General features: G+C 40.4%; 1 protein-coding gene across 1 annotated transcript; it reads right to left on the reverse strand.

The window, feature by feature from the left end:
• Positions 1-3,794: 3,794 nt before the first annotated feature.
• TMEM225 (transmembrane protein 225) lies at positions 3,795-6,749 on the reverse strand. The gene is made up of 4 exons (XM_025929138.2): positions 6,337-6,749; positions 5,575-5,721; positions 4,952-5,086; positions 3,795-4,291 (listed from the first exon to the last, which is right to left on the reverse strand). Exons 1-4 carry the CDS (start codon positions 6,512-6,514, stop codon positions 4,065-4,067), a joined length of 687 nt encoding a protein of 228 aa, XP_025784923.2. The 5' UTR covers positions 6,515-6,749; the 3' UTR covers positions 3,795-4,064.
• Between the last annotated feature and the right edge of the window lie 18,410 nt (positions 6,750-25,159).

The following is a 25,159-nucleotide window of genomic DNA, read 5'->3' on the forward strand; positions in this document are numbered from 1 at the left end:
GCTTGGGATTCTTTCTCTTCTCTCTCTGCCACTTCTCTGCTCATGCTCTAGCATGCTCTCTCTCTCTCAAAATAAATAAATAAACTTTAAATACATATAATATATTCATAATAAAAATTTACAACAATAATATGAAATATTATATTCAAATGGCATGAGGGAGACTTCTAGAGTGCTATTCAGATTCTGTTTCTTTATTTGAGTGTTCATTACACAGGTGTGTTCTCTTTGTGAACACTTAAAGAGCTATACACTTACCATTTGCGAACTTGTATATATGCATGTCATATGTCAAAAAAGGTTACTCAAACTTTCTTCCAAAACCAAAACAAAATAACACATGAAAATAAAATAAAGGGGGCAAAGAGAGTACGAGAAGAGAAATCATAGCCAAATTTGCCTTACATGGATTCAAGAATTCTAAAATAATTAGAAAATTTATTTCAGCAATTTATTAAGAGAAACATGACTAAACGGGAATTTTCCCGGGTATGCAAACTGTTTAACAATGAGAAACAAGAGAGGAAAGTTGGTGTGGTAAAATTTGTACAGGCACATCAGGTGAGTCTGCAAATTTAATTTAAAACAATCTAAAACAAATGGGGCACAGCGTTAAAGTTTTAAAAAGTTAGGCAATAGGTACATAAGTGGTTATCACATTGCTTTCTACTTTGTTCTGTATGTTTAAAATATTTCACAATAAAATACAGAGAAAATTTTCACAAATTATAATTTATATAAAAGATACATCCTATTACTGGAATAGGAAAAAAATCCACTGATCTCAATAGACGCATAGAAATTTTCAATAAAATTAATCATTTACTTTTGGTAAACTCACTCTGCAAATTAGATATAGAAGAAGTCCTTTATTTTTTTTTTAATTTTTTTAATGCTTATTCATTTTTGAGAGACAGAGAGAGACAGAGCATGAGCGGGGGAGGGACAGAGAGAGAGGAAGACACAGAATCTGAAGCAGGCTCCAGGCTCTGAGCTGTCAGCACAAAGCCTGGCACAGGGCTTGAACCCACGAACCATGAGATCATGACCTGAGCCAAAGTCAGATGCTTAACCCACTGAGCCACCCAGGTGCCCCAAGAAGTCCTTTAATTTGATGAGGCAAATATGACAAATTCTACAGTGCATATAATATCAACTATTAGGATTATGGAGGCATTCTTATTAAAATAAGGAACATAGAAAGGATGCTTACTATCTTTTTTCCCATTCAACCTTATCTTGGAGATCTGAGCCAATGAATAAGACAACACAAAAGAAGTAAGTGATATAAGTATTGGAATGAAGTGAACATCTTTTCTGCGGACAATATGTTTTTTTCCAAGGATAACCTAAGAGAGCATACAGGTAAAATTATAAGTACTAAAATAAGAATTCAGTAAAGTTTCTAGAGACAAAAATCAACAACTTTACACCAGTAATAGGCAACTAGAAAATGTTATAAAATATTTCAATTCAGAAAAGCATAAAACTACAGGTTACCTATGAATCAACCTTAACAGAAAGATCTGTCTGGAAAAAATAAATCACACAACATTATTGAAGGACATGAAAGAAGACCTAAATACATAGTATCATATTTTGGCATTGGATGAAAAAATATTATTAGCATTGTTAATTATCCCCAAATTAGTTAATAAATTAATATGATTCTGAATCAAATCATAAGTAGGATTTTTCTGGAACTATACAAGCTAATCTTGCTATTTATATGAAGACCAAAGACCAAGAACAAGTCAAGATAATTTTGAACAAGAATAAGGACTTGGGCATATTGAACATCAACACTTTCTTTCTCTACATAGTAATTAAGACCGTTGTGCATGAAAAAATGAAAAAAAAAAAAAAAAAAAAAGACCGTTGTGCCATGCAGGGATATAAAAATAGACCAATGGAATAAGCTATGGAGATCAGAAACAGACTGACTTTTATGTATATTTGGTGTATGTAGGTGATTATGTTACAACGCAGTAAGATAAGGAATTAAGCCATAAAAATATTCTGAATAGATAGTTATCCACATGGAAAGTAGGTAAAATTGGATCTTTACCTTATATAATACGCAGAGATTATTCCCAATAAGAGTAAAGAGAGCAAGGAAGGAATTGTTAAATAAGACACAATAGGGGCGCCTGGGTGGCTTGGTCGGTTAGGCGTCCAACTTCGGCTCAGGTCATGATCTCACGGTCCGTGAGTTCGAGCCCCGCGTTGGGCTCTGTGCTGACAACTCGGAGCCCGGAGCCTGTTTCGGATTCTGTGTCTCCCTCTCTCTCTGCCCCTCCCCTGTTCATGCTCTGTCTCTCTCTGTCTCAAAAATAAATAAACGTTAAAAAAAAAAATTTAAAAAAAAGACACAATAAAGCACCAACTAAAAGGAAAAGGTTGATCTATTGTATTACATTTCATTTGAATACCTCTGTAAAACAAAAAAAACCTCATAAACAAGGTTAAAAGCCAAGGCACAACCAGTTAGTATTAGTTTCCAATATATAAGAACTACAAATCAATAAGAAATAGACAAATCATTCATTTTAAAAATGGTCAAACACAGTAATTCAGAGAAGAGGAAACCCAAAAGCTCAATAATGAAATGAAAAGGAGAGTTGCTGATAGGGAATGTTTATTGATGTGGCAAGGGACAGTATACCCTGAGTGTCCAGTGTAGTGTTGAGGCACTTGGAGGTCAGAGACAAGCAATATCTGATGTTACGTGGTCACCTGACAAGCCTGGAGACCCTCATTTTCTTAAAAAGTGAGCAAACTCAGTGATAGTTCAGACATTAAAAAGACTGATCACTGAAGGACTGGCAAGGTACAAAGAAACTAGAATTTTCATACATTGCTGGCAGAAGCGCAAATTATAACAGCCATTTTTTGCATCACTTTGTCAATATTTAGTTAACTTGAAAATGAAGATACTTTCTTTTTTTTAATGTTTACTTTTGAGAGAGAGCGAGTGCGCGCGCGCGTGCAAATGGGGGAAGGGCAGAAGGGGGAGGGGCAGAAGGGAGGAGGGACAGAGGATCCAAAGTGGGCTCTGTGCTGACAGCAGAGAGCCCAATGCGGTGCTCAAACTCACAAATCCGGAGTCGAAGTCCAACACCCAACTGATTGAGCCACCCAGGCGCCCCAATAAAGAGAGTTTCTGCTATTCTAGTCCTAGATAAATACCCTAAGAGAAACTCTAGCTCATGGACAGAGGGAGTTGTGTATAAGAAAGTTCATAACAGCACTATTTATAACAGAATAAAAGAAAACAACTAGATTTTCATCAACTGGAGAATGAATATGTTACATTATATCTCTACAATGGAAAACTTAGCAGTAGTTTCAATGAATGAAGTCAAACAAAACGTAATGAATCCCAAAACCATACACGCAGTTGAGTGAAAAAAACAAGCTGCAAAAATGATCTGTACAGTCTGACTTTTAATGATCTTTGAAGATTTGGAAAGCTAATCTATATAATTTTTAAAGATGCATTAAGTTCTAAAAAATGACAATATGAATGTAAAATGATCAGCGATGCATCATTGAAAGTGTTTTGTGACGAGCAGCAAGGGAGGGAAATGAGATTAAGGAACTTTTTAGAGGAACATCCGTTTTGTCTATAAATTTAATTTGAAAACATCTAAAGCAAATAGGGCATAATTGTAAAATTTCATAAGGCTGAGTGATGTGTGCACAGATGTTTATCATGTTTTGTATTCTTTCTGAATGTCTGAAATATTTCACAATAAAATAAGTGTGATGTATAGAGTTAACAGTACAGCAAGTATTAGTTAATGATAATATTTATTAAATGAATAACAAATGTTATTAAATGGTGAGAACAAATAAAAGAAACTGTTCAGCAGGTCAGGATCGAAAAAAAATAAATAAAAATGAAAAAACCACCTTCCAGATCTTCTTACAGACCCTAACCCAGTCACATGCATTAAATAATGCCAAACAAAGACACCACGGCTGTAGAGACACAATGCACATACATACACACAACGTTGTTTCTATTAAGACAAGCACACACTGAAAGATACATTGTCAAATCATACAGCCCAGGTTACACGACGTGTTTGGATGTGTGCTCTGTTTGGAAAATCTTCCTTTGTGTGAACAATACTACGAAGCATTGCGGGCTGTTCTGGTAAGGAAATAACTTTGATAGAACTCTCAGACTCCTGTCTGTCCTTAATTTCTCTGCTGGATGTACGGAGGATGGTCAGGCAGGCAAAGCTCTTGATGGATTGTTTGTACTGTAGGAGAGAGAGGACTCCTGGGGAAAAGAGAAGCCAGGGAAGGGTGATGAGGGGTCAATGGAGAGTTACAGAAATACTTCCCTCTATGTCAGCAGAGATACTCCAACCCAAAGCCCTGTGGGTCCCTTTGAACTGCCCCAGGCCACTGGAGAGGAGGATGCTTTAGTGGAAGAGACCAGAAGTGTATCCACAATAGCTTAAATGCTGTTCATGTCATTTTGAAAGAAGACATGCTTCTGGGTTGTGAGTGCAATTCCAAATGAAATTTTCAAGACTTTTTAAGAAAATGAGGGTCTCCAGGGTTGTCAGGTGACCACGTAACATCAGATATTGCTTGTCTCTGACCTCCAAGTGCCTCAACACTACACGGGACACCCAGGGTATACTGTCCCTTGCCACATCAATAAACATTCTCCATCAGCAACTCTCCTTAGTCATGACTTGGATGGTTATCTCTGTCCTGAAGTGGGGATGGTGTGAAAGACAGTAGAAAGGGCAGAAATGAGAGCTGCCCTTGAGGCAAGCTTATTGAATATTTCACACAGCCCTCGTCTCCAACTCTGCCCTTGAAGGAACTGCCCTCAGAGAGTGAGTCACCTGAACTTTAGCCCTTTTACTCTCCTCTAACGGGGATAGACTGGTTCTAATCACCTATCAGGGGCCCTGAAAACACTCACCAGAGGCCACAAAGAGGGAGACATTTAAGTAGGCAGTGAAAATGATCCAGGTGATCTTGTAACTGGAGTAGTACACGGATTTACCTTGACTTAGCTTTTGGTGATACATTAGGAGTGCACAGAGCAGAAGGAGACCTAATGTCCAGACAAAAGAAGGCGGGGGGTGGGGGTGGGGGGGGAATCCCTTCTAAGGAACTTTGGCTCTTCTACTCAAGTCTTAACCCAAGATATGCTTGACTTCCAAACCTCCTACATACAACTGCACTATGTTCAAAAATCGGGGCCCTGGGTAGCTTGGTCGGTTAAGCGTCTGACTTCAGCTCAGGTCATGATCTCATGGTCCGTGAGTTCAAGCCTCACCTTGCACTCTGTGCTGACAGTTCAGAACCTGGAGCCTGCTTTGGATTCTGCCTCCCTCTCTCTTTGCCCCTCCCCAATTTGTGCTCTCTCTCTCTCTCTCTCTCAAAAATAAACAAACATTTAAAAAAAAAAAACCCAACCTTGCTAAGTGGTACATTCAATTCAGAAGCTGCGTATCTGAGCCAAAGAACTAGGATGGTTGCAGCCTAGATCCTTAAACCAAATTTATCTCCAAGCCTGTGTTAAGGGAGCCAAGAGGTTACCTGTAAAGAAACTGAGGAAGACAGCGATGAAGAGGGTATGTTTAGTTTGAGGAATCAGGTAGGTGGATTCCAAACCCAGGAACAAGTTATGGATGAAGGAAAGGATGAGAACCAAAATCATCATGGTCCTGACCACTTCCAGGCCATCTGTTGGAAAGCAGACGCTATGTTGAAAGAGGGACAGATATTTTTTCTAGGCTCATTTCCACCTGGAAATTTCCACAATTCTCTAGGTAAAAATCAGAATGAGGTAAAAGTATTTCTTTAAATAATAAAGAGGAACAAGGGGAAAGAATAAAGAGGTAGGGGGCCTTAAGCTGAGTGGGAAAGAGAACCAGAAGAAACTGTTCTCTTAGTGTTTCTGTAAGTTTCTTTCTCTTCTATTCTTTTCACAGAACAGATTTCTTGTTAAATATAATTCATCCTGCCCTCCTCCAGTGGCAAAACAAGCTATTTTCCTTGTTGCCAGTTACCTTTCTTTTATTCCCTCATGTTCTAGATGTGCTGACCACCCTGCTGCTACTGCCAATGTCTCTCAAATGTCCAGCAGTGAAGTCTGTGAGCTTCTAAACTTTTCTCCAAAATATTCAAAATGGCGAGATTTTAGAGTCAGCCTTGACTCTTGATTATGGAGCTGGGTGCAATGCAGCCAGCAGAAGTTGCCCCAGAGAATAATAATGAGTAAGCCGGTGAGATAAATGGAAGTCAAGGAAAGATGAACCCTCCCTCTCCACCCGTCTCTTTCCATAGTGCAGTTCTGACCTTCTGGCCAAAGAGTAGTGCAACATATCCAGGGACTGTGGCTTACTGTATTTTTCTTTGTTTCCAATGTCAGTTCAACCCATTCTTCCATGATGATTCCTATGGCCAAGAAGACTAAGGCCCAGGAGGAGAAGACCATGTTGGTGGCCTGGATACCTCTGGGTGATATGTTCCCCATTGTGAGTGGGGATTTCAAGCCGAGACCACCACCAATATCTCAGATGGCTCTTCTCTGATTTGATTATTTCTTCACAAGAGGAAGAGCAAAATCTAAACTTTTAGTGATTGCTGAAGTATTGGCAGGGGCAGAGCTGATAAAGCCTGTGGACCAAAGAAGATAAATCCCACCCCCACTACTCCTATATGTGGCCTGCCCTGCTGTCAGGGCTGCTAACTGCCATGGAATCATCTATTGACTTGACCCTTGACCCTGATGGCTGGTGCAGTAGGAGGACCATGGCTGACTACAGTAGGTCATGAGAGAGCTACCCAATATAGAGGGAGATAAAATATCACATATTAGAGAGAGCTGCCAGCTTTAGTGATAATTAGAGGCCTTGAAAGAGGTTAGGCATGCCTGACTAAATAGGCCCAATTTTAGAGCTAGGATTATATGTTCCAGGATTACTTGACATTAGGTAGGGATCAGTGAAGAGAAAAAGGCATTCAAGATCGTTGACAGGAATAGTCAGCCAGCTAGTACCACAAAAGGGAATGACCATTCAGAATATAGGATGTTTTAGAGAAACTTGTGTCCTCATTTGGAACGCTTAAAGAAGTTTAGTTAGGTAGGCATCTGGGAAGTAGACCAGCACCTTGAAACCACAAAAGCTGGCTTGATACACCAAAGCATTGCACTCCAATATCATTTATAAGGCCAGACCATTATTTCTTGACAACTGTCTTTGTAACTTGTCAGAGAAAACGTTTATGGATCCTTGAGTAGGCCACTATGGTATTCAGTAAGCTCAGTCAGAGGACTTGTATTAAAATCCTCCCCCTACCCCGAAAAAAAGCCTTTTACTGAACTAAGATAAAAGTCATATCTAATGGCCTCTCTCTGCCTATTTCTTTGACCTTTCCATGGGCCAACTGGATTTCTTTCATTGCTTCAAACATGCTGTGCTTTCTTTCTTCCAGACCTCTGTACATATCTTGGTATATTTTATTTTAAATTTTTTTGTAAAAAACAATGCTCAATATATTTAATCTCACAAGGGAGGCTCCGTGGTTAAGAAAATGGACTCACGATCCTGGCTTTACATCCTGGCTCTACCGGTGAGCAGTTTTGTGATCTTACAGATAATAATGCTTCCTACTACACAAGAATTTTGTAAAAAGATTGCATGAGTTTAGGAATGTAAAGCACTTAAAAAGCGTTCTTGGCACATAACAAATGACATGTAGGCAATTACCATAGTATTAATTTGGACTCCTTGGAAAAGCACCTCTGAGGCAGAGAATTGTGTGTGGAGAGTTTATTGGGGAGTACTTAGCCAAGAGTCACATCTGCCAGTGTTTAAGGAAGCAGATTTGAGGAGAGGTTGAGCTGAGATGCAGTTGCAAGAAAAGAAATGTTAGCCAACACCACATTTGGACCTGGTGTGGCTTTTGGAGTCATCCTGAGTGCAGCAAGAGAGCTCAGTTTGCCCTGGAATGCAGGCTGTTCCTGGGCTGGTAACTCCCTTCTGCGTCCAGGGCAATTCCTTTATCTCTCAGGAACTGCGAGCCTCAGCAGCCAGCACCTCGGGTAGTCTTGAAAATGAGCTCCCCCCTTCCCCTTTCCTTTCTTTACCAGGGCCAGTTTGCTGTTAGGGCTGCCAACTGCCATAGAATCACCTATTTGTTTGACCCTTGACCCTTGGGGACTAGTGTAGTGGAAGGACCAAGAGGGTCATAGCATAAGAGCACACTATGGCAACTTATATTATTATGCTCTTACGTATTGATGCTTTTATTTCTATGCAATAGATCCTTAAGAGTAGGATTCCTGGGCTGAAAGACTTAAGCCTCCTTTAAACTTATAGATCATGGAACTAAGGATACAAAGATGTAGCCAGATTAGAGAAACTGGTAGGATGTGAGGGATTTGCGAGAGACGGGTCAAGGAGGAAATCATGTTTTCAGCTAAGGAGAACAGTAGTCAACGATGCCATTAAGTAAGATGTAAAATATGGCTGGAAACACAAGCCTGTTGAAGAAGTTAGTAAATACTGGTTTGGGTTCAGTTTAAGGTGTCTACAGGGCACACGATAGACAGAATTTTGTTCTGGAACTTGACAACAGATTAAGGGTCATCAATCAGTCTAGGGATGGCAGTTGAAACATGTGTGCATATCCTTATGTAGGGATGTAACAAGAGACAGAGAAGGAAATTCTGGAGAACGTCAATATTTATGATAAAGAGCAAAGGAGGACCAGTCAGAGAGAAGGTAGAGAAATACAAGTGTTGCTGAGGAAGTAAAAAGAGGCTGGAGTTTTGAGGAGAGATTGGGCAATGATAGCTAATGCTGTAAGGAAATCACATTTTGTAGGAGCTGAACAAATATCACTTTATGGGCAATCAGAATGTCACTGGTGGTTTGGGTCACAGCATCTTCAGTAAAATGAGGGCAGGAGTGGAGGCAGAAGAGAGACAGGCAGTTTTTGTTGTTTTGTTTTTAACAGGCAACTGTTAAATGAATAAATAGCAAAAATAGCAAAAAAGGGAAAAAGAAAAGTAGAATTGTAGTTTCAAGAGGGAAATGTGCAATATTGGAAAAAATAGAGAATAACATAATGATTCCCAGGTACCCTTCATCCAATTTCAATGGCCCTCCCCTGAATTATTCTGAAACAATCGCAGACAATTTCATCTTGAAATATTTGTTTGTGTCACAAAAAGATAAGGATTGATTTTTTTCCTGTAGATTTACTTCCTCCCTCTCCCTTCCCACCTTAATCTGGTTTATTAGGAGGTTATCACTTTTGTTCATCATTTCAACAGGTCCTTATGTATTTATCCATTTGAAAACATTATTTTTATTTTTTGAAAGGTAATTTCATTTTTTTATTTTATTTATTTTACAGGTTGTAGCTTTTTATTTATTTATTTTTAATTTATTTAAAGTCAAGTTAGTTCACATAAAGTGTAGGATTGGTTTCAGGAGTAGAGCCCAGTGATTCATCACTTCCATAGAACACCCACTGTTCAATCCAACAAGTGCCCTCCTTAATGCCCATCACCCACAAAGCCCATCCCCTCTCAAAACCCCTCCAGCAACCCTCAGTTTGTTCTCTGTATTTGAGACTCTTATGGTTTGCCTCCATCTCCATTCTCATCTTGTTTTTCCTTCCCTTCCCCTGTGTTCATCTGTTGTGTTTCTTAAATTCCACATATAAGTGAAATCGTAGGATATTTGTCTTTTATTTTCATTTTTTAGAGTTTATTTATTTATTTTGAGAGACAGCGTGCAAACAGGGTACAGACCAAGAGAGAGGGAGAGAAAGAATCCCAAGTAGGCTCCACGATGCCAGAGCAGAGCCCAATGCAGGGCTCAAACCCACAAACTGAGATCATGCATGACCTAAGCCGAAAATAAGACCCAGACACTTAACTGACTGAGCCACCCAGGTATCCCGAAAACATAATTTTTAATATATTCACTACTTTAGGCTGTTACCTTATTCCACCCCCCCTTTTTTTGCTTTTATCCCCTTGAATTTCTTAAGATAGCTTAAAATTCTTTTTTAATATGCCAGGATTTAAGGTTATTTTTTTTTCTCTGCACTGCTTTCTATGTCGTAGGAATTTTTTCTACATTTTTTAAAATAGATGTTTTAAGAGTATTTTAGAGTCACATCAAAATTGAGCACAGACAGTTCTCTGCCCCCACACATGCACAGCCTCATCCATTATCAACATCCCCCACCAGAGTGGTACATTTGTTAACAATTAATAAATCCTCATTGATACAACGTTTTAACCCCCAGTCTATAGTTTACATTAGGGTTCACTGATGGTTATGTTTGACATTTTCATATGACTTTTTCTCCATCAGACCTCTTCTCAGGATTGTTTGCTCAGAAGGATCTTCTTCCCTTCTAATGGGGAGCGCTAACATCTATCATCCATGTTCCTCCAAGAGGATTGATTGCTAATGAAGAAACCCAGCATCACAAGGCAATATGCTTCACCATTGGTGTAATAAGTTGCAACAGGGGTATATTACATCCTGTGATATTGGTAAGTATTACCAAACTTAAAGCACTCAGATAAAAGTGTATCCATTGATCGACCCCAGGTCCACTGGAATCTATGGAACATACTCTAGACCTGAAACCAGGCTTCTCAGAATTGGTGAGGAGAAAAGAGGAAGCAAAGATTTGCAAAATTGAGTATATAATCCACTTCATGTGACAGAGACGTAGTTTCAGAATTTTGCCTCATTTGATATGGTCTTTCCTTTGGCCTATGTAGAGCCCTTTCAGTTTCTGCTCCGCGGGATCTAAGTACTCAAACCTGAGTGTTAAGGCTTTTTTTTCACCATCTTTGTAATAAATTTCACTTTCTACTAGACTGCTATATTGTTATTTCCTTCTGACAAGACCACAGTAGGATTCTGCTCCTGCATTTGTGGACTATATGGTAAGGAGGTGCCCTTCATGACCTCCAGAAGTATTCACTAGATTGTTCCAGTAAAGAGCCTTAGTTTCACCAGAGAGCCTTGGTTGTATTTATGTCAAAGGGAAAGCCTATAGTTGGGTAAAAGAATACATTTGAAATACACATCTCTGACATAGGGCTAGTATCCAGAATATATAGGAACTGCTATAAATAAATAAGAGAAAGAAAAATTTTCTAGTAGAAAAATGTGCAAAACACATGAACCAGACACATCACAAGAGAATATCCAAATGGTAAATAAAAACATATTGTAAAGGTTCTCTGCCTCATTTGTCATCAAGAAATTGAAGAAAGTACAGAAATGTTGAGCAGTGTCATAGGAAACAGTCTCAAAATGAAGAATTATGGAACAAAGATGATTTATTACTACCTGTAATACTTAAGCAATTTCCAAATGCTCAGAGCAGTTTTAGGGCCTTTGAGAATAGAATATCCTCTAAGATATAGCTATGAATAGTTATGAAGAATGTAAAACATTTCCATGCATATCCAAGAGGAATCTCTTTAACAATCTGTGTGAATCGATGTAAAGGGTGCTATCAAGCAGGAAAAAAAAAAAAAACAACCCTGCACTCTAGTCCCCATTCTGCCACTAACTGGCCTTTTGGTTAGTGGGCAAGTGATTTCCTTCTTTTGAACTTTAAGTTTAAATGAGGTGATTTTCTTTAATCTTGCTCACTGTCTCAAGCAGTAACTTTAATATGTGGGGTATTAAACCTCTGTGTGGGTATTAAATCTCTGTAGAAAAGAGAAATGAGATGTCTTTGTTTTCATTCAGTGTTTGGGATTTGCATAGCTGAAATCCGACCAAAGAGTAGGTCAAGTACCTTCTTTCTCGCTATGACCGGACAATGTCTTTGTGGTTTTGGTATTGGAAAAGGAATCTAATTATTCATTCAATCATTCACTTTCAGGTTGCATTTTTTTTTTTTAATTTTTAATTTTAGAGAGAAAGCGTGCAAGTGGGACAGGGGGTAAAGGAGGAGAGGGAGAATCTTAAGCAATCTCCACGCTCAGCACAGAGCCTCCTACAGGGCTCCATCCCACAACCTGAGCCAAAATCATGGCCTGATCATGACCTGAACCAAAATCAAGAGTTGGATGCTCAACCGACTGAGCCACCCAGGCACCCCAAGTCTCATTTTTTGACAGGAACAAACCTTTCAACACATATTATACATAACAATAAATGTCTCCTTTCTGTACTTCTGCTTCACCCTATCCATACTTCTGGAATTATTTGTTACAAAATGTTAAAATATTTTGTAGGCATGTGTATTTTCATAGACCATATGCTCTTAGAAGGCATATTTTTTGGTTTATAATCGTATCCTCAGTGTCTGAAATAGTGCCTGTCTCCCGTTATACAACATTTGTTGGGGAGATGAATTTCCACCGCCCTGACATTGACCACACACCCTAGCATCCACCTTTCCCCACCCCAAAATGCACTAGGAGGGGACATGTGAATAAGGGAAGCAGTACCTCAAGGATCTGACCTATGGTGTTAGAAAAGTGTTGGAAAAGGAAGGCTTAGCAAATTATGTTCCTCATCTCTACCCCCAGATATAGGATTTCTATGTATATAGTCACCAGAGTATTTCATGTTTTACCTGTGAGATGTTTTCTCCCCTCAGTTATTAGTACATATGCTTTCTTTATTTCATCCATTTTGTCTTCTGTCCTCCATTCCAATCCCTGTACTGTGATTTTTTTTGCCCCATCATTTGGTTCTCTTGAGGGTTAAAAAACTCCGGGCTTTCTTTCCCAGGTTGTTGCTGCAGAGGAAATGTAGAAGAGGCCGCATGGGTGATATAATTTTCTCTCACCACGGACTTGTATTGCAATGAAGTTTCATTCCCTTCTACCTCTCTAACAGCAAGAGCTAAAGAGAGAGATCTTGGAAAGGCAGAAGTTTTTAGTCTCTGATGACTTAGAAACTGACAAAGTTAGAAAATATCTGTTTAAAAAAAGGCAAAGAGAGATCTAACTGGTGAGAAACAAAGCATTTTGCATCATTATTAAAAAGAAAAGAAAAGTGACGCCTGGGGGGCTCTGTCAGATAAGCATCCGACTTTAGCTCAGATCATGATCTCACGGTTTGTAAGTTCAAGCCCCCATCAGGGTCTGGGCTGACAGCTCCGGAGCCTGGAGCCTGCTTCAGATTCTATGTCTCCCTCTCTCTCTGCTCCTCTTTCGCTCATGCTCTGTCTCTCAAAAATAAATAAATCTTGGGGCGCCTGGGTGGCGCAGTCGGTTAAGCGTCCGACTTCAGCCAGGTCATGATCTCGCGGTCCGTGAGTTCGAGCCCCGCGTCAGGCTCTGGGCTGATGGCTCAGAGCCTGGAGCCTGTTTCCGATTCTGTGTCTCCCTGTCTCTCTGCCCCTCCCCCGTTCATGCTCTGTCTCTCTCTGTCCCAAAAATAAATAAACGTTGAAAAAAAAAAAAAAAAATTTAAAAAAAAAAAAAAAAAAAAAAAGAAATAAATAAATCTTAAAAAAAAATTTTTTTAAAGAAAAGAAAAAAATTAAAATCAAAAAAGAAAAGAGAACAACACATGACAGAATATTTAGGAAAAAAAGTCATAAATCCTACTATCCTACAACAACAGCTAATTTCCTTTTGCTTGTTACCCTCCAGTTTCTGGTTATATGACACATGTTCATGGTTCTACATGGTTGCAACAAAAGGTACTATATGCAGCTAATAGCATGGGCAGTTAGAAACTCTAAAATAACTTCAATGAGCACACAAAAGTCCATTGGGTTGATATACAAAAGTATAACATTCTCCTGAAATAGTTTGCTTTCTTTCTTTTTTTTTTTTTTTTGTAAAAGTTGGTTTTCATGAATTGTACAGGCACCCATCCAGAAAAATGGGTGGAATCAGAGGAGTCAGGGGGTCACATCGGTGACTCCCTCACTGTGTCTTCCCTGCCCCCCTTCTTCCTCCCCAAGTACTCCATAGATACATTAGTATAATCTCTTTATATTTTTTAATTTTTTTTTAATGTTTATTATTTTTGAGACAGAGAGAGACAGAGAGCAAGCAGGGGAGGGGCAGAGAGGGAGGGAGACACAGAATCGAAAGCCGGCTCCAGGCTCTGAGCTGCCAGCACAGAGCCCAACACGGGGCTCAAACTCACAGACTGCAAGATTATGTCCTGAAATGAAGTTGGCCACTTAACCGACTGAGCCACTCAGGCACCCCAAATCTCTTTATATCGTATAAAACACTTCTGCATGTATTTCTTATTTGACCTTCAAAAAACATTAACGTTCAGTTAGAACACGTTGGAATTATATCTATCTTATCAATGAGAAACTTTACTTAGAAAGAGGAGATAATTCACCCAAAGTCCACACAGTAGCTAGTAAATAGCAGGAAAGGATCTCAAAATGTCTTCAAAATGAGAAACCCATGTGTGTTCTCTCTTTCTCTCTCTCTGAATATCCACTCCACGCACACATTTGGCCATTTACTAGGATCTGCAAAAGAACTGTAGAGCACAAATCATGAATCATGTCACTCCTAAGACAGATAACCATGGAAAGTCCAGTTATAAACATTGGAATCCACTGAGGACTGTGTACATACGTACGAATGTTCTCTCGCCTGAAGGTATCATGGAAAGTAGAAACTGTAATACTGTAGCATCCCCAATTACAAGATTCCCTTGTACATAATTGAATATAGTCCCATATGGGGCAATTAAAACTTTTCCTAAATGAAAAAAACTCCAGAGACCATAAAGGAAAATGGAATAACTATTCACCTAAATCAGTATCTCCATCACTTATTCGCTTGATTAGGTACCTCCATGATCTCAACAATTATTTCAAGAATGAAGGCGTTGTGAGGCTCTGTCTCCAAGGGCTGGGAATTAATGGGCAATTCATTAACTGTACTGTTCTGGGACTCTCACCTGGATAAAGTGTTTTCCTTCACTTTAAAGGGAAAAGTGGAGGGGCGCCTGGGTGGCTCAGTCGGTTGAGGGTCCGACTTCGGCTCAGGTCATGATCTCACGGTCCGTGAGTTCGAGCCCCGCGTCGGGCTCTGTGCTGACTGCTCAGAGCCTGGAGCCTGTTTCAGATTCTGTGTCTCCCTCTCTCTCTTGACCCTCCCCCATTCATGATCTGTCTCTCTCTGTCTCAAAAATAAATAAACATTAAAAATTTTTTAAAAATAAATAAAAAAATAAAGGGAAAGGTGGCTACCTCCCTGTGCTCCCCCAGAAATACTCCAGTTTGGGATTGAGAGACCATGCTAACAGACCTCACAATCTGAGACCTGGCTTGTCTGATTCCTGCCCGAGGAACATGTATTCAAGGCAAGACTGTATCATATTCCCTGTGCTGAAACAGCTATTCCTGATATCTCCTGAAGAGAAAGACATAAAGAATCAACGTGAAACCCTGGGGCACATACATAAAACTGGAATTTCCCCTTCCACCTGTTGGCCTCAGTGATGGTGGTTAACTGTGGTGTTCATGGGCAGATAGTGTCTAACACAGCATATGTTTGTGGTCTGTGTCTAAACCTCCACCCAGATGATTTTTCCTGTCACTTGGCTGCCCTGTTCTCTTCTTCATCGGGATGCCTTCCTGAGGTTGGGCCTGGGCTTGCAGAAAGGATTCCCTGAAGGACAAAACTGGGTGATGACATTTTGCCACACCCAGGATTTCTTGATTCAGTACCTCTCTGGAATGCTTACGGAAGTTGAAGATTGTTTTTTCCAACCCCAGATTTATGGAATCAGAACTTTGCGGGTGGGGGGGGGGGGACCAACTTTTTCCAGATGTGCTGAAAGATTTTTCAGCACACTAACATTTAAGAATCTCTTGCAGTCATAGCACTGACCACCTGGGAATGTTGTGGTGCTTGGCCTTTGGATGTGTTCCTTATTCTCTAGGCCCCTTTCCACAGTGCCCAGGGTCTTTGAGATGGAGTCCAAGAATCCTGAAACAAAAGGGGCTTTACTTCTGGGGCTTCTTTTCATGAATCACCTGAATACCTATGCGGATTATGAGTCTGGTGCATTTTTTGGAGAGGTCAGTGAGAAAAAGATTAGCAGATACTTCTCTAGCCAAGTTCACCGGCTCTATTATTGGGGAAAATATTTGCTCCAAATCGGTTTGCTTTTCAGATTTGGTGATGTGGGCTAAATCCCCTAGGAGACACTAAACGTCCTCTTTCTCTCTCCAAATATAAGCAGCCATCTTCTTGCTCACTCTCCTCTTGGGGCGGCAGGGCATGGGCTCTGTTCTGAGGCTTTGTGGATTTGCTTCTTTGCGGATCTGCCACTTGCCAGCTGTGTGGCCTTGAGTAGATTTTGCAATCACTCTGAGCTTGAGTAATCTCAAGGGTAAAATGGAGTCCCATGTTTAGCTCATTGAGTAGTTACTGCTAGCAACTGGGATAATGTTTTCCAAATGTCTGGATCAGTACTCAACAAATATCAAGTCCTTTCCCCTTATCTTCCCCGTGTGTGTGTGTGTGTGTGTGTGTGTGTGTGTGTGTGTGTATGTGGTGTGTCTGTGGGCAGTGGGCAGTACAGACACATCTGGACATATCACATGATATAATGGGGACCACCTTCAAGTTTCCATTTACATCAAGGCCAAGAATTCTTGAAGAATTTATTTTTTTTTTTTTAAACGTTTTTTATTTATTTTTGGGACAGAGAGAGACAGAGCATGAACGGGGGAGGGGCAGAGAGAGAGGGAGACACAGAATCGGAAACAGGCTCCAGGCTCTGAGCCATCAGCCCAGAGCCCGACGCGGGGCTCGAACTCACGGACCGCGAGATCGTGACCTGGCTGAAGTCGGACGCTTAACCGACTGCGCCACCCAGGCGCCCCTTGAAGAATTTAAATGAAGACAAAGCAGGAACTTGATCTGATGAGTTTGACCTAGTAAAATAAACGACATCCACCCTCAGAGAGGTATAAAATCTGAGAACAGTACGGAGCTGTCACTGAGATTTGACTCTGCACCTTCTCTCTTTGCCTTTTCGTGGTATTGGAGGGGAAAAAAACAAAAATCTAATTTTAGTGGAAGTCTCTGTAAGATGTGGCTGCACCATTAGCATTTCTTGGATCAACACCTAGCAAAATATAACAAGTAGGCCAAATGTAAAAACGTGTCTCCACTTACGACCTTCAGTGGTGGACCTCTACTCTGTTAGAGCTAGAATAGCTAGCAACGTCTGGTGGAGGCTGCCCCACACTCTTGGGTAGACTCTCCCGAAGGGGGTGTTTCTAGTACTGATGACAGTGACAATGAGAGCATCTGAGGCTGTGTGTGGATCTTACAGTTTGGCCCAAACCTAAGTGCGCTAAAAGCCTTGGAAGGCTCTGGGTTTTAAAGGGGTTAAAAAGCAGAACAACAAACAAACAAAACCATACAACAACAAAAGCAAAGACAAAAACAAAAACACAAAACCACCTCTAGCATCCTGGCCTTATACCAGTTCACCTGACTTTATAATTTTCTCATTTCTCTGCCTAGTGACAGCATCCTGAATCTTTGTGTTTGAGTGTAGACGAGTGAGACAAGGAAGAGAACTTCATCGAAACCATTCTCTATCTTTATATTTCTATCTCTGCGTGACTTCTTGATCTCCATGTTCGATTTCATTATAGAAACTTCCCCAGATGAGGCATGGGAGAGTAACTAGGTGTAAAGTCAGATCAATCTTCTATAATTTTATCTCCAAAGTAGTATCTAAGTTGGTTTTCATATTAGTTATTTCACTTGATCCAACATCTCAAATCCTATACCCTTTGCCTAAGAATTAAAGAGAATGCCCTCCTAGGCAACATATACCCTAGCACTTTTTCAGTTGATTCTACCATGCCAGTGGTGGAAAATAAATCACGTAATTATGTGTGTGGGAATGAGGATCAATGACTTACTGGGGTCATCAGAGAAAGGGTTTGATCTATCAAGAATGATTACTCTAAGTCAAACAACACATTAACAGTTATATATAGGGTCTCAGCTCACCTTCAATTCAATAGTAATAAAGTAGAACACAGAATAACATTGCACATTGGAAGGAACTCTGGCTATAACTATTAAGACATTTCTTTTGTTGACTCAACTTTGACTTATCCATCTTACAATGAAGTATACCAGATAATCTGAACATTTGTCTTGGCCTTTGGATCATATTGCATTTTACAATCAGACAACCCCACATATTGACACAACAAATTACAAATCGCTTTTTCAAAATATAATTTCTTATTTAAGTAATCTCTACACCCAATGCGGGGCTGAAAGTTACAACCCTGAGATCAGGAGTCACAGGCTCTAGTGACTGAGCCAGCCAAGCACCCCACAAATAGCTTTTTGTTCCAAAATAAACTACTTTCATGGCAAGGCAGTCACACACACACACACACACGCACACGCACACACACACACCATCATAGGGCAATCTGAGATTTATTTTACTAAACATTATTCGCAATATGTATGATTCATGGGCTGTCAGTGGGTATCTTTACTACACTTAAAGCGTTGTGTTTAAAATACACTTCCAGTAGACTCCTATGAAATAATATTGCTAGAACAAGTATAAATAAAATAGATAATATTTGATTTTAAGAATAAGGAAGAATATTGTGTAATAAGTATCTGCTGTTCTAATACCATAAAATTTATCATTCATGACTGATTTCTTTTGGTTAAGAGTTGATCTCATACCAAATTTTGAGTATACAATATGATATTCTGAACTAGAGGCACCAAGCTGTGTATTAGATCCCCAAAACTTATTCATCTTAAAAATGAAAGCTTTTTAAAATTGCGAGTATGTGAGGTTTTGGATGCATTGATTAGCTTGATTGTGGAAACCACTCACAATGTGTGTGTGCATGGGTGTATATCAAATCATAACATTATACAACTTAAATATATGCCATTTTTATTTGCCAACTATATCTCAATAAAGCTGGATGAAAAAGTTGATCTCATTTTGCAATTTTTCTGGTAAATGGAAATCCTCCCCTCTAAGTTGGCCTATTTTCAGGTTTCTCAGATCATGATTTTCTAGATAGGAGAAAACAAAGTTTTTTTTAAGTTTATTCATTTGTTTTGACAGAGAGAGAGAGAGAGAGAGAGAGAGAATAAGCGTGTGAGATTCAGAGAGACACAGAGAGCTAGCAGCGAATGCCGAACCAAGAGTCAGATGCTTAACCTACTGAGCCACCCAGGCACCCAAAAACAAAGTATATTGATGGAATTAGATACCTGGTGGGGATAAGATGGTGAAAAGAGCAAATTCAACTATATTCCAGGCATCATGTTAGGTTCTAGGAACACAGTAATGAATGAGAAATTATCCCTCTTTCAACAAGTTCCCAAACAGTAAGGAGAGCTGCGTACATGTGCATACGTGTGGTGGAAGAAGGTGCCAAAGTGGTGGTCAGCACAGAAGAAAGATAGATGGGGGGGGGGGGGGGGGGGCGGTGCCTGGGTGGCACAGTGAGTTAAATGTGTGGCTTTTGGTTTTGGCTTGGGTCATGATCTCACGGTTTGTGGGTTCGAGCCCCACATCAGGCTCCGTGCTGACAGCGCAGAGCCTGCCTGGGATTCTCTCTCTCCCTCTCTCTCTGCTCCTCCCTTGCTCTCTCTCTCTCTCTCTCTCAACCTCAAATAAATAAATAAATAAATAAATAAATAAATCAACAAAACAAACACATTTCAAAAAAACTCTAAAAACAAGAAAAATAGCTGGGGAAATATGACTGGCACCAAAAGCGCTTTTACCTAAGAACAGAAATTGTTTCACAGCAAGTACTAGGTTTGATCCACCTTTTTGCCACTTCCACAAATTTAGCTTATGTCTTACCGTAGCAGATACTAATTAATTGTGAAGTCATTGAAAACGAATAATGTCATAATTTCTGCCACCCAGTTGGACCTGTATTTGTTTTCAATAGTCTGTTCTGAAAGTTTGGAGTTTCCAAGTGCATTTGTCAGTTAAGGGTGCCACTAGGGGCTCGTCCGGAGGTCACCAAGCACATGGTGCTCACCGTCCCAAAAAGCCACTGCTAGGGACTGCCTGGCTGGCCCCAGAGCCATCCCTGACATGAGTTGCCCATAATCAAAAAGAGGAAGCATTGACCCTGCTGCCTTTATCCCAAGGTTCTTTACATACTCTTTCCACTTTCTGCTTCCTAGACTTTTTCCGCTTAGGACCTTTCTACTCCTTGAATATCCTTTTGTATTCACTCAGTTTGAGCAAATTGTCCCCACTTTTGAAGGCTCAGTGTAAAATCTACCCTCCCAGCCATGCCTGGGTGGCTCAGTCGGTTGAGTGTCTGACTTCAGTTCAGGTCACGATCTCATGGTTCATGGTCTCGAGCCCCACATCAAGCTCTGTGCTGACAGCTCAGAGCCTGGAGCCTGCTTCAGATTCCGTGTCTCCCTCTCTTTCTGCCCCTGCTCCACTCATGTTCTCTCTTTGTCTCTCAAAAATGAATAAACATTTTTAAAAAGTTTAATCTACCCTTCCATAAAGATTATCTTTATCACTATAGACAGTAGTGCTCTGCTACTCTCTGAGCTCAAACACTACCCACTGCTTAGTACACGGAGGACTGTATACGATCCTTCATACAATCTTTTGTCAGGCTAGTCGTGTGTTGAACAATATACTCTGCCTCACTAGATTGCAAAGTTCTGAAGGGATTCATGTTAAATCCTCTTTCAGTATGCCTAATCTATGATAGAGGGCTTAAGTATGCTTAATAAACAAATCAAAAAGATTTCATCATGTGATGAACACCAGGGGTTGTATGGAAATGTTGAATCACTATAATGTACAGCTGAAACTAATATTACACTGTATGTGAATTAATGGGAATTTAAATAAAAATTTAAATTTCTTTTAACTTAGAAACACTTTTTAATGTTTTTGTTTATTTTCAAGAGACAGAGAGAGAGACAGGGACAAAGACAGAGCATGAGTGGAGGAGGGGCAGAGAGAGAGGGAGACACAGAATTCGAAGCAGGCTCCAGTCTCTGAGCTGCCAGCACAGAGCCCCACGCGGAGCTCAAACTCATGAACTGCTAGATCATGACCTGAACCAAAGTCAGACACTTAACTGACCGAGCCACCCAGGTGCCCCTAGAATTTTTAATTAAAAAAAATAAAAAGGCTTCATCATTTGTCATTTAAAAATGTACAACTAGGGGCGCCTAGGTGGCTCAGTTGGTTAAGCAGCCAACTTGATTTCAGCTCAGGTCATGATCCCACAGTTCGTGAGTTCAAGCCCCACATCAAACTCTGCACTGATAGTGTGGAACCTTCTTGGGATTCTCTCTCTCTCCCTCTCTCTTTGCCCCTCCCCAATTCATTCTCTCTCTCTCTCTCTCTCTCTCTCACTTTTTCCCTCAAAATAAATAAACTTTAAAATATATACATAAAACTAGAAATCTACTTCTATAGTTTAAAAGAATTTCTATGAGAAAATAATACACTTTTTTTAAATCCATTCCATTTCTTTAGCATTGTGTCCTAAATAATTCCTAATGTTGGGTTATATTAATTGCATGACTCTAGAAACATGACCACATTAAATCGGCTAAGTTTACTTATGATAAAAGAGGATGATAGGGACAGTTCTTACAAATATACAAATACGGTAAACCCCAGGAGATAAGAAACTCTTGAGAATTACTGATCTTTATTTTTCCAGACATACAATACGTAAACTGAGACTAGAAGTCACAGATTCATTTAAATCTGCTCTTCATTTTCGCTGTGGTCTTGTAGACACTTAAGGATGAAAAGGTATAATTAACCCAACTTTATTCCTAACGTAAAAAGGATAGGAAGAGGAAGAGGCACTCAGCAAGCATGTCCCGAGGAGGAAAGCGAGTTTCACACTCACAATGCTCATATTGGAGAAGTATGGCAACAGATTCTAACATCAACTCCTGATTATCCACCGGAGCTCTGGAGGTTCCAACGTTTGCAGTCCACTGAACCACAGCAATAGCTGTCAGAGGCCGTGGACACTCATCTTGGACACAGCTGTGTGTTGCCCCCTCATCCAAAAAGGGGCAAATAGAGTCGAATCTGTAAATAAAGCTGTGAGATCACAACATCTAAAGTAGGAATTTTACAAATACATTTATATAGACCTTGCAATGCACAGAATGTGTTTATACTTATTGTCTTGTTTAATTGGCACAAAAAAATTAAAGTATTTATTGTCTTTTACAGGTTAAAACACGAACCTCTAAGAGAATTTACGAGGAGTCCAATATTATATAGTAAGTCTCAGAGCCGTGGTTGAACTAAATCTTATGACTCATAGTTCAGTGCTCTTTTTGCACCTCTGTGCTGATGGTTTCCTTCTTGAGCCTGGGGTGGCTCAGTCAGTTAAGCATCCAACTCTTGATTTCGGCTCAGGTCGTGATCTCACTGTTGGTGAGTTCGAACCCCACATCGCGCTCCACACTGATGGTGCAGAGCCCGCTTGGTCTTCTCTTTCTCCCTCTATCTCTACCTCTTCCCCACTCATGCTCTCTGTCTTTCAAAAAAAATTTTTTAGGGGCGCCTGGGTGGCGCAGTCGGTTAAGCGTCCGACTTCAGCCAGGTCACGATCTCGCGGTCCGGGAGTTCGAGCCCCGCGTCAGGCTCTGGGCTGATAGCTCAGAGCCTGGAGCCTGTTTCCGATTCTGTGTCTCCCTCTCTCTCTGCCCCTCCCCCGTTCATGCTCTGTCTCTCTCTGTCCCAAAAATAAATAAACGTTGAAAAAAAAAATTTAAAAAGAAAAAAAATTTTTTTTAAAAAAGGTGGGGGTCATGGGGATTTGACAATTAGGTCAGATTTAAAAATATATATATTCTGGACCTGTGCTGTCCAATATCGTAGCCACCAGCCATATGCAGCCACTAAGCGTTTAAAATGTGGCTAATTTGATTTGAGAAGTGCTGTAGGTATAAAATCCAGTAACAACTTTAAAGATCTGCACCAAAAACACAAAACCATGAAATGGTTCATTAGGATTTTCATATCTTAACATGTTGAAATGAGAAAATTTTGGATATATCAAGTTAAGTAAACTGAAGTATTACAATTGACTTCAGCTGCTTGTTTTTACTTTTGGAAAAAAATGGACTTCTAGAATTTTAAATTACCCATATGCCTGCATATATTTCTACTCGGCAATGCTAATCTGGACTCCACCTTTGTAAAATAGTTTCAATTTTCATAGTTTTAACAGTACCGTGTGGTGCATTAAAATGTTTAGGGGGTGCCTGGGTGGCTCAGTTGGTTAAGCATCCGACTTCAGCTCAGGTCACGATCTCACGGTCCGTGAGTTCGAGCCCCGCGTCAGGCTCTGGGCTGATGGCTCAGAGCCTGGAGCCTGCTTCTGATTCTGTGTCTCCCTCTCTCTCTGTTCATGCTCTGTCTCTCTCTGTCTTGTAAATAAACGTTAAAAAAAAAAATTTAAAAAAAATGTTTAAAAACACCTTTGACATGACCAGATTACTTTCGAGCTCCTGAAATTATGTGAGAATCTGAATCAGGTCTGGGTCAGTGTAAGCAGATCACTTTGGAAAGTGTTCCAAAACAACATAAAAAGTTTTAACCCCGGAATGGTGGAACTTACTGTTTAGCAGATGGTTAAATAAAGTATTTTTCTGCAGAGTGCTAGCTCACGTTGCTAACATTGTCAACAGTGCTAACGTGTAACATTGCTAGCATTGTTCTATGTGGATTAAGGTGTCATTTTATAACATGTCTTCCCTGCAAACACAAAAGCGTAATACAATTTGTCACAGTAAGCTATTGGACATGCAGGTTTCACTGCCATGAAGTCTCTGAGTCTACATACAGATGGCAAAATACTGAAATGTAAAATACAGTTTTTTATCCTTCATCCAAGAAAGCTGTTCTTAGGAAGCTGTTTTCAGGGGCTCCTGAGTGGCTCAGTCGGTTGAGCATCTGGCTTCAGCTCAGGTCATGACTCTCATGGTTTGTGGGTTCAGGCCCTGCGTCCGGCTCTCTGCTATCAGCCCAGAGCCCACCTCAGATACCCTCCCCTCCTCCCCTGCCCCTCCCCCACCAAATGAATAAATAAGCAAGCAAAAAAGACTAAAGAAACCTCTTCATTACAAAAACAAAAAACCGTTCTTCAAAGCTGGGCTTTTCATGATGGCATGATGCTTTCTGGCACATCAAAAAAGCAGAAAAAAGAGATTCAGGGGAAGAAACAACAAAGAAAGGTGATTTCAGCTCCGGGAGAGAATAACCTCCAACAGTGCTTCTCACACGTTAATGCACACCGATCCTGTGGGGAATCTTGCTAAAATCTAGATCCTGATGTAGTTGGTATGGTTGAGGTTTTGAGATGGTGCCTTTCTTACAAATTTCCAAATGATGCTGGTGCTGGGTTTGTTGACTCTGCATCGGAGTAGCTAGGACCTAAATCACTGAAATGGGTGAAGAGTAGGAAAGACATGGGAGAGAGAATCCTCACCTGAATAAAGGGCAGACGGGTTCAGGGCCCCTAAACAGAGCAATGAACAGGAACAGGATGGAGGACAAGTTACTTCCATAGAGGCCAGTAGGAGGTAGGGGAAGTGTGGGAGAATCAGACACGTGGCCAGACCAGTTGGTGTGTTTGCGATGCTCAGGAAGGTCTGAAGGCACACATGGGAAGAGATTAAAAGCCAAAACTGAGCAAATGTGTCTTCTTGAACATTCTTTGACATTTCTCTCTGTGTTGTCTCTGAGACTAGACTACACCTGTGCCTGCTGATTGGTAAGGGCTAAAGGGGAAGGAAGACTCGGGGGTATTTCAACATCAGGCTAAGAGCAATTGGACAATCTCTTTTGCCCATGGTTCTCCTATTTGCATCCCTCATGATGGGAGAAGAAGAGGGGCGCCTGGGTGTTTCCGTTGGTTAAGCGTTTGACTTCGCTCAGGTCATGATCTCACAGTTCGAGCCCCCCATCGGGCTCTCTGCTGTCAGCACGGAGCCTGCTTCGGATCCTCTGTCTCCCTCTATATCTGCCCCCTCCTCTGCTCACTCTCGCTGTCCTTCAAGCTTAAGTAAAAACCTTTAAAAAAATAATTAAATTAATTTAGAAAGATGGGAGAAGGACAGCTGCAAAAGTCATGTGTT

The sequence above is a fragment of the Puma concolor genome, chromosome D1 (assembly GCF_028749965.1).
Source record: "Puma concolor isolate L17-30 chromosome D1, mPumCon1.1.hap2, whole genome shotgun sequence".
Taxonomy (NCBI): domain Eukaryota; kingdom Metazoa; phylum Chordata; class Mammalia; order Carnivora; family Felidae; genus Puma; species Puma concolor.

Excerpts from the sequence above, each read along its gene's own strand:
- TMEM225 (XM_025929138.2), bottom strand. The coding sequence starts at position 6,514 with ATGGGGAACATATCACCCAGAGGTATCCAGGCCACCAACATGGTCTTC. Across the intron at positions 5,722-6,336 it reads CACTACTCTTTGGCCAGAAG|ATGGCCTGGAAGTGGTCAGG; the intron begins GTCAGAACTGCA and ends GCTTTCCAACAG. Across the intron at positions 5,087-5,574 it reads CTTCCTCAGTTTCTTTACAG|GTCTCCTTCTGCTCTGTGCA; the intron begins GTAACCTCTTGG and ends TCTGGACATTAG.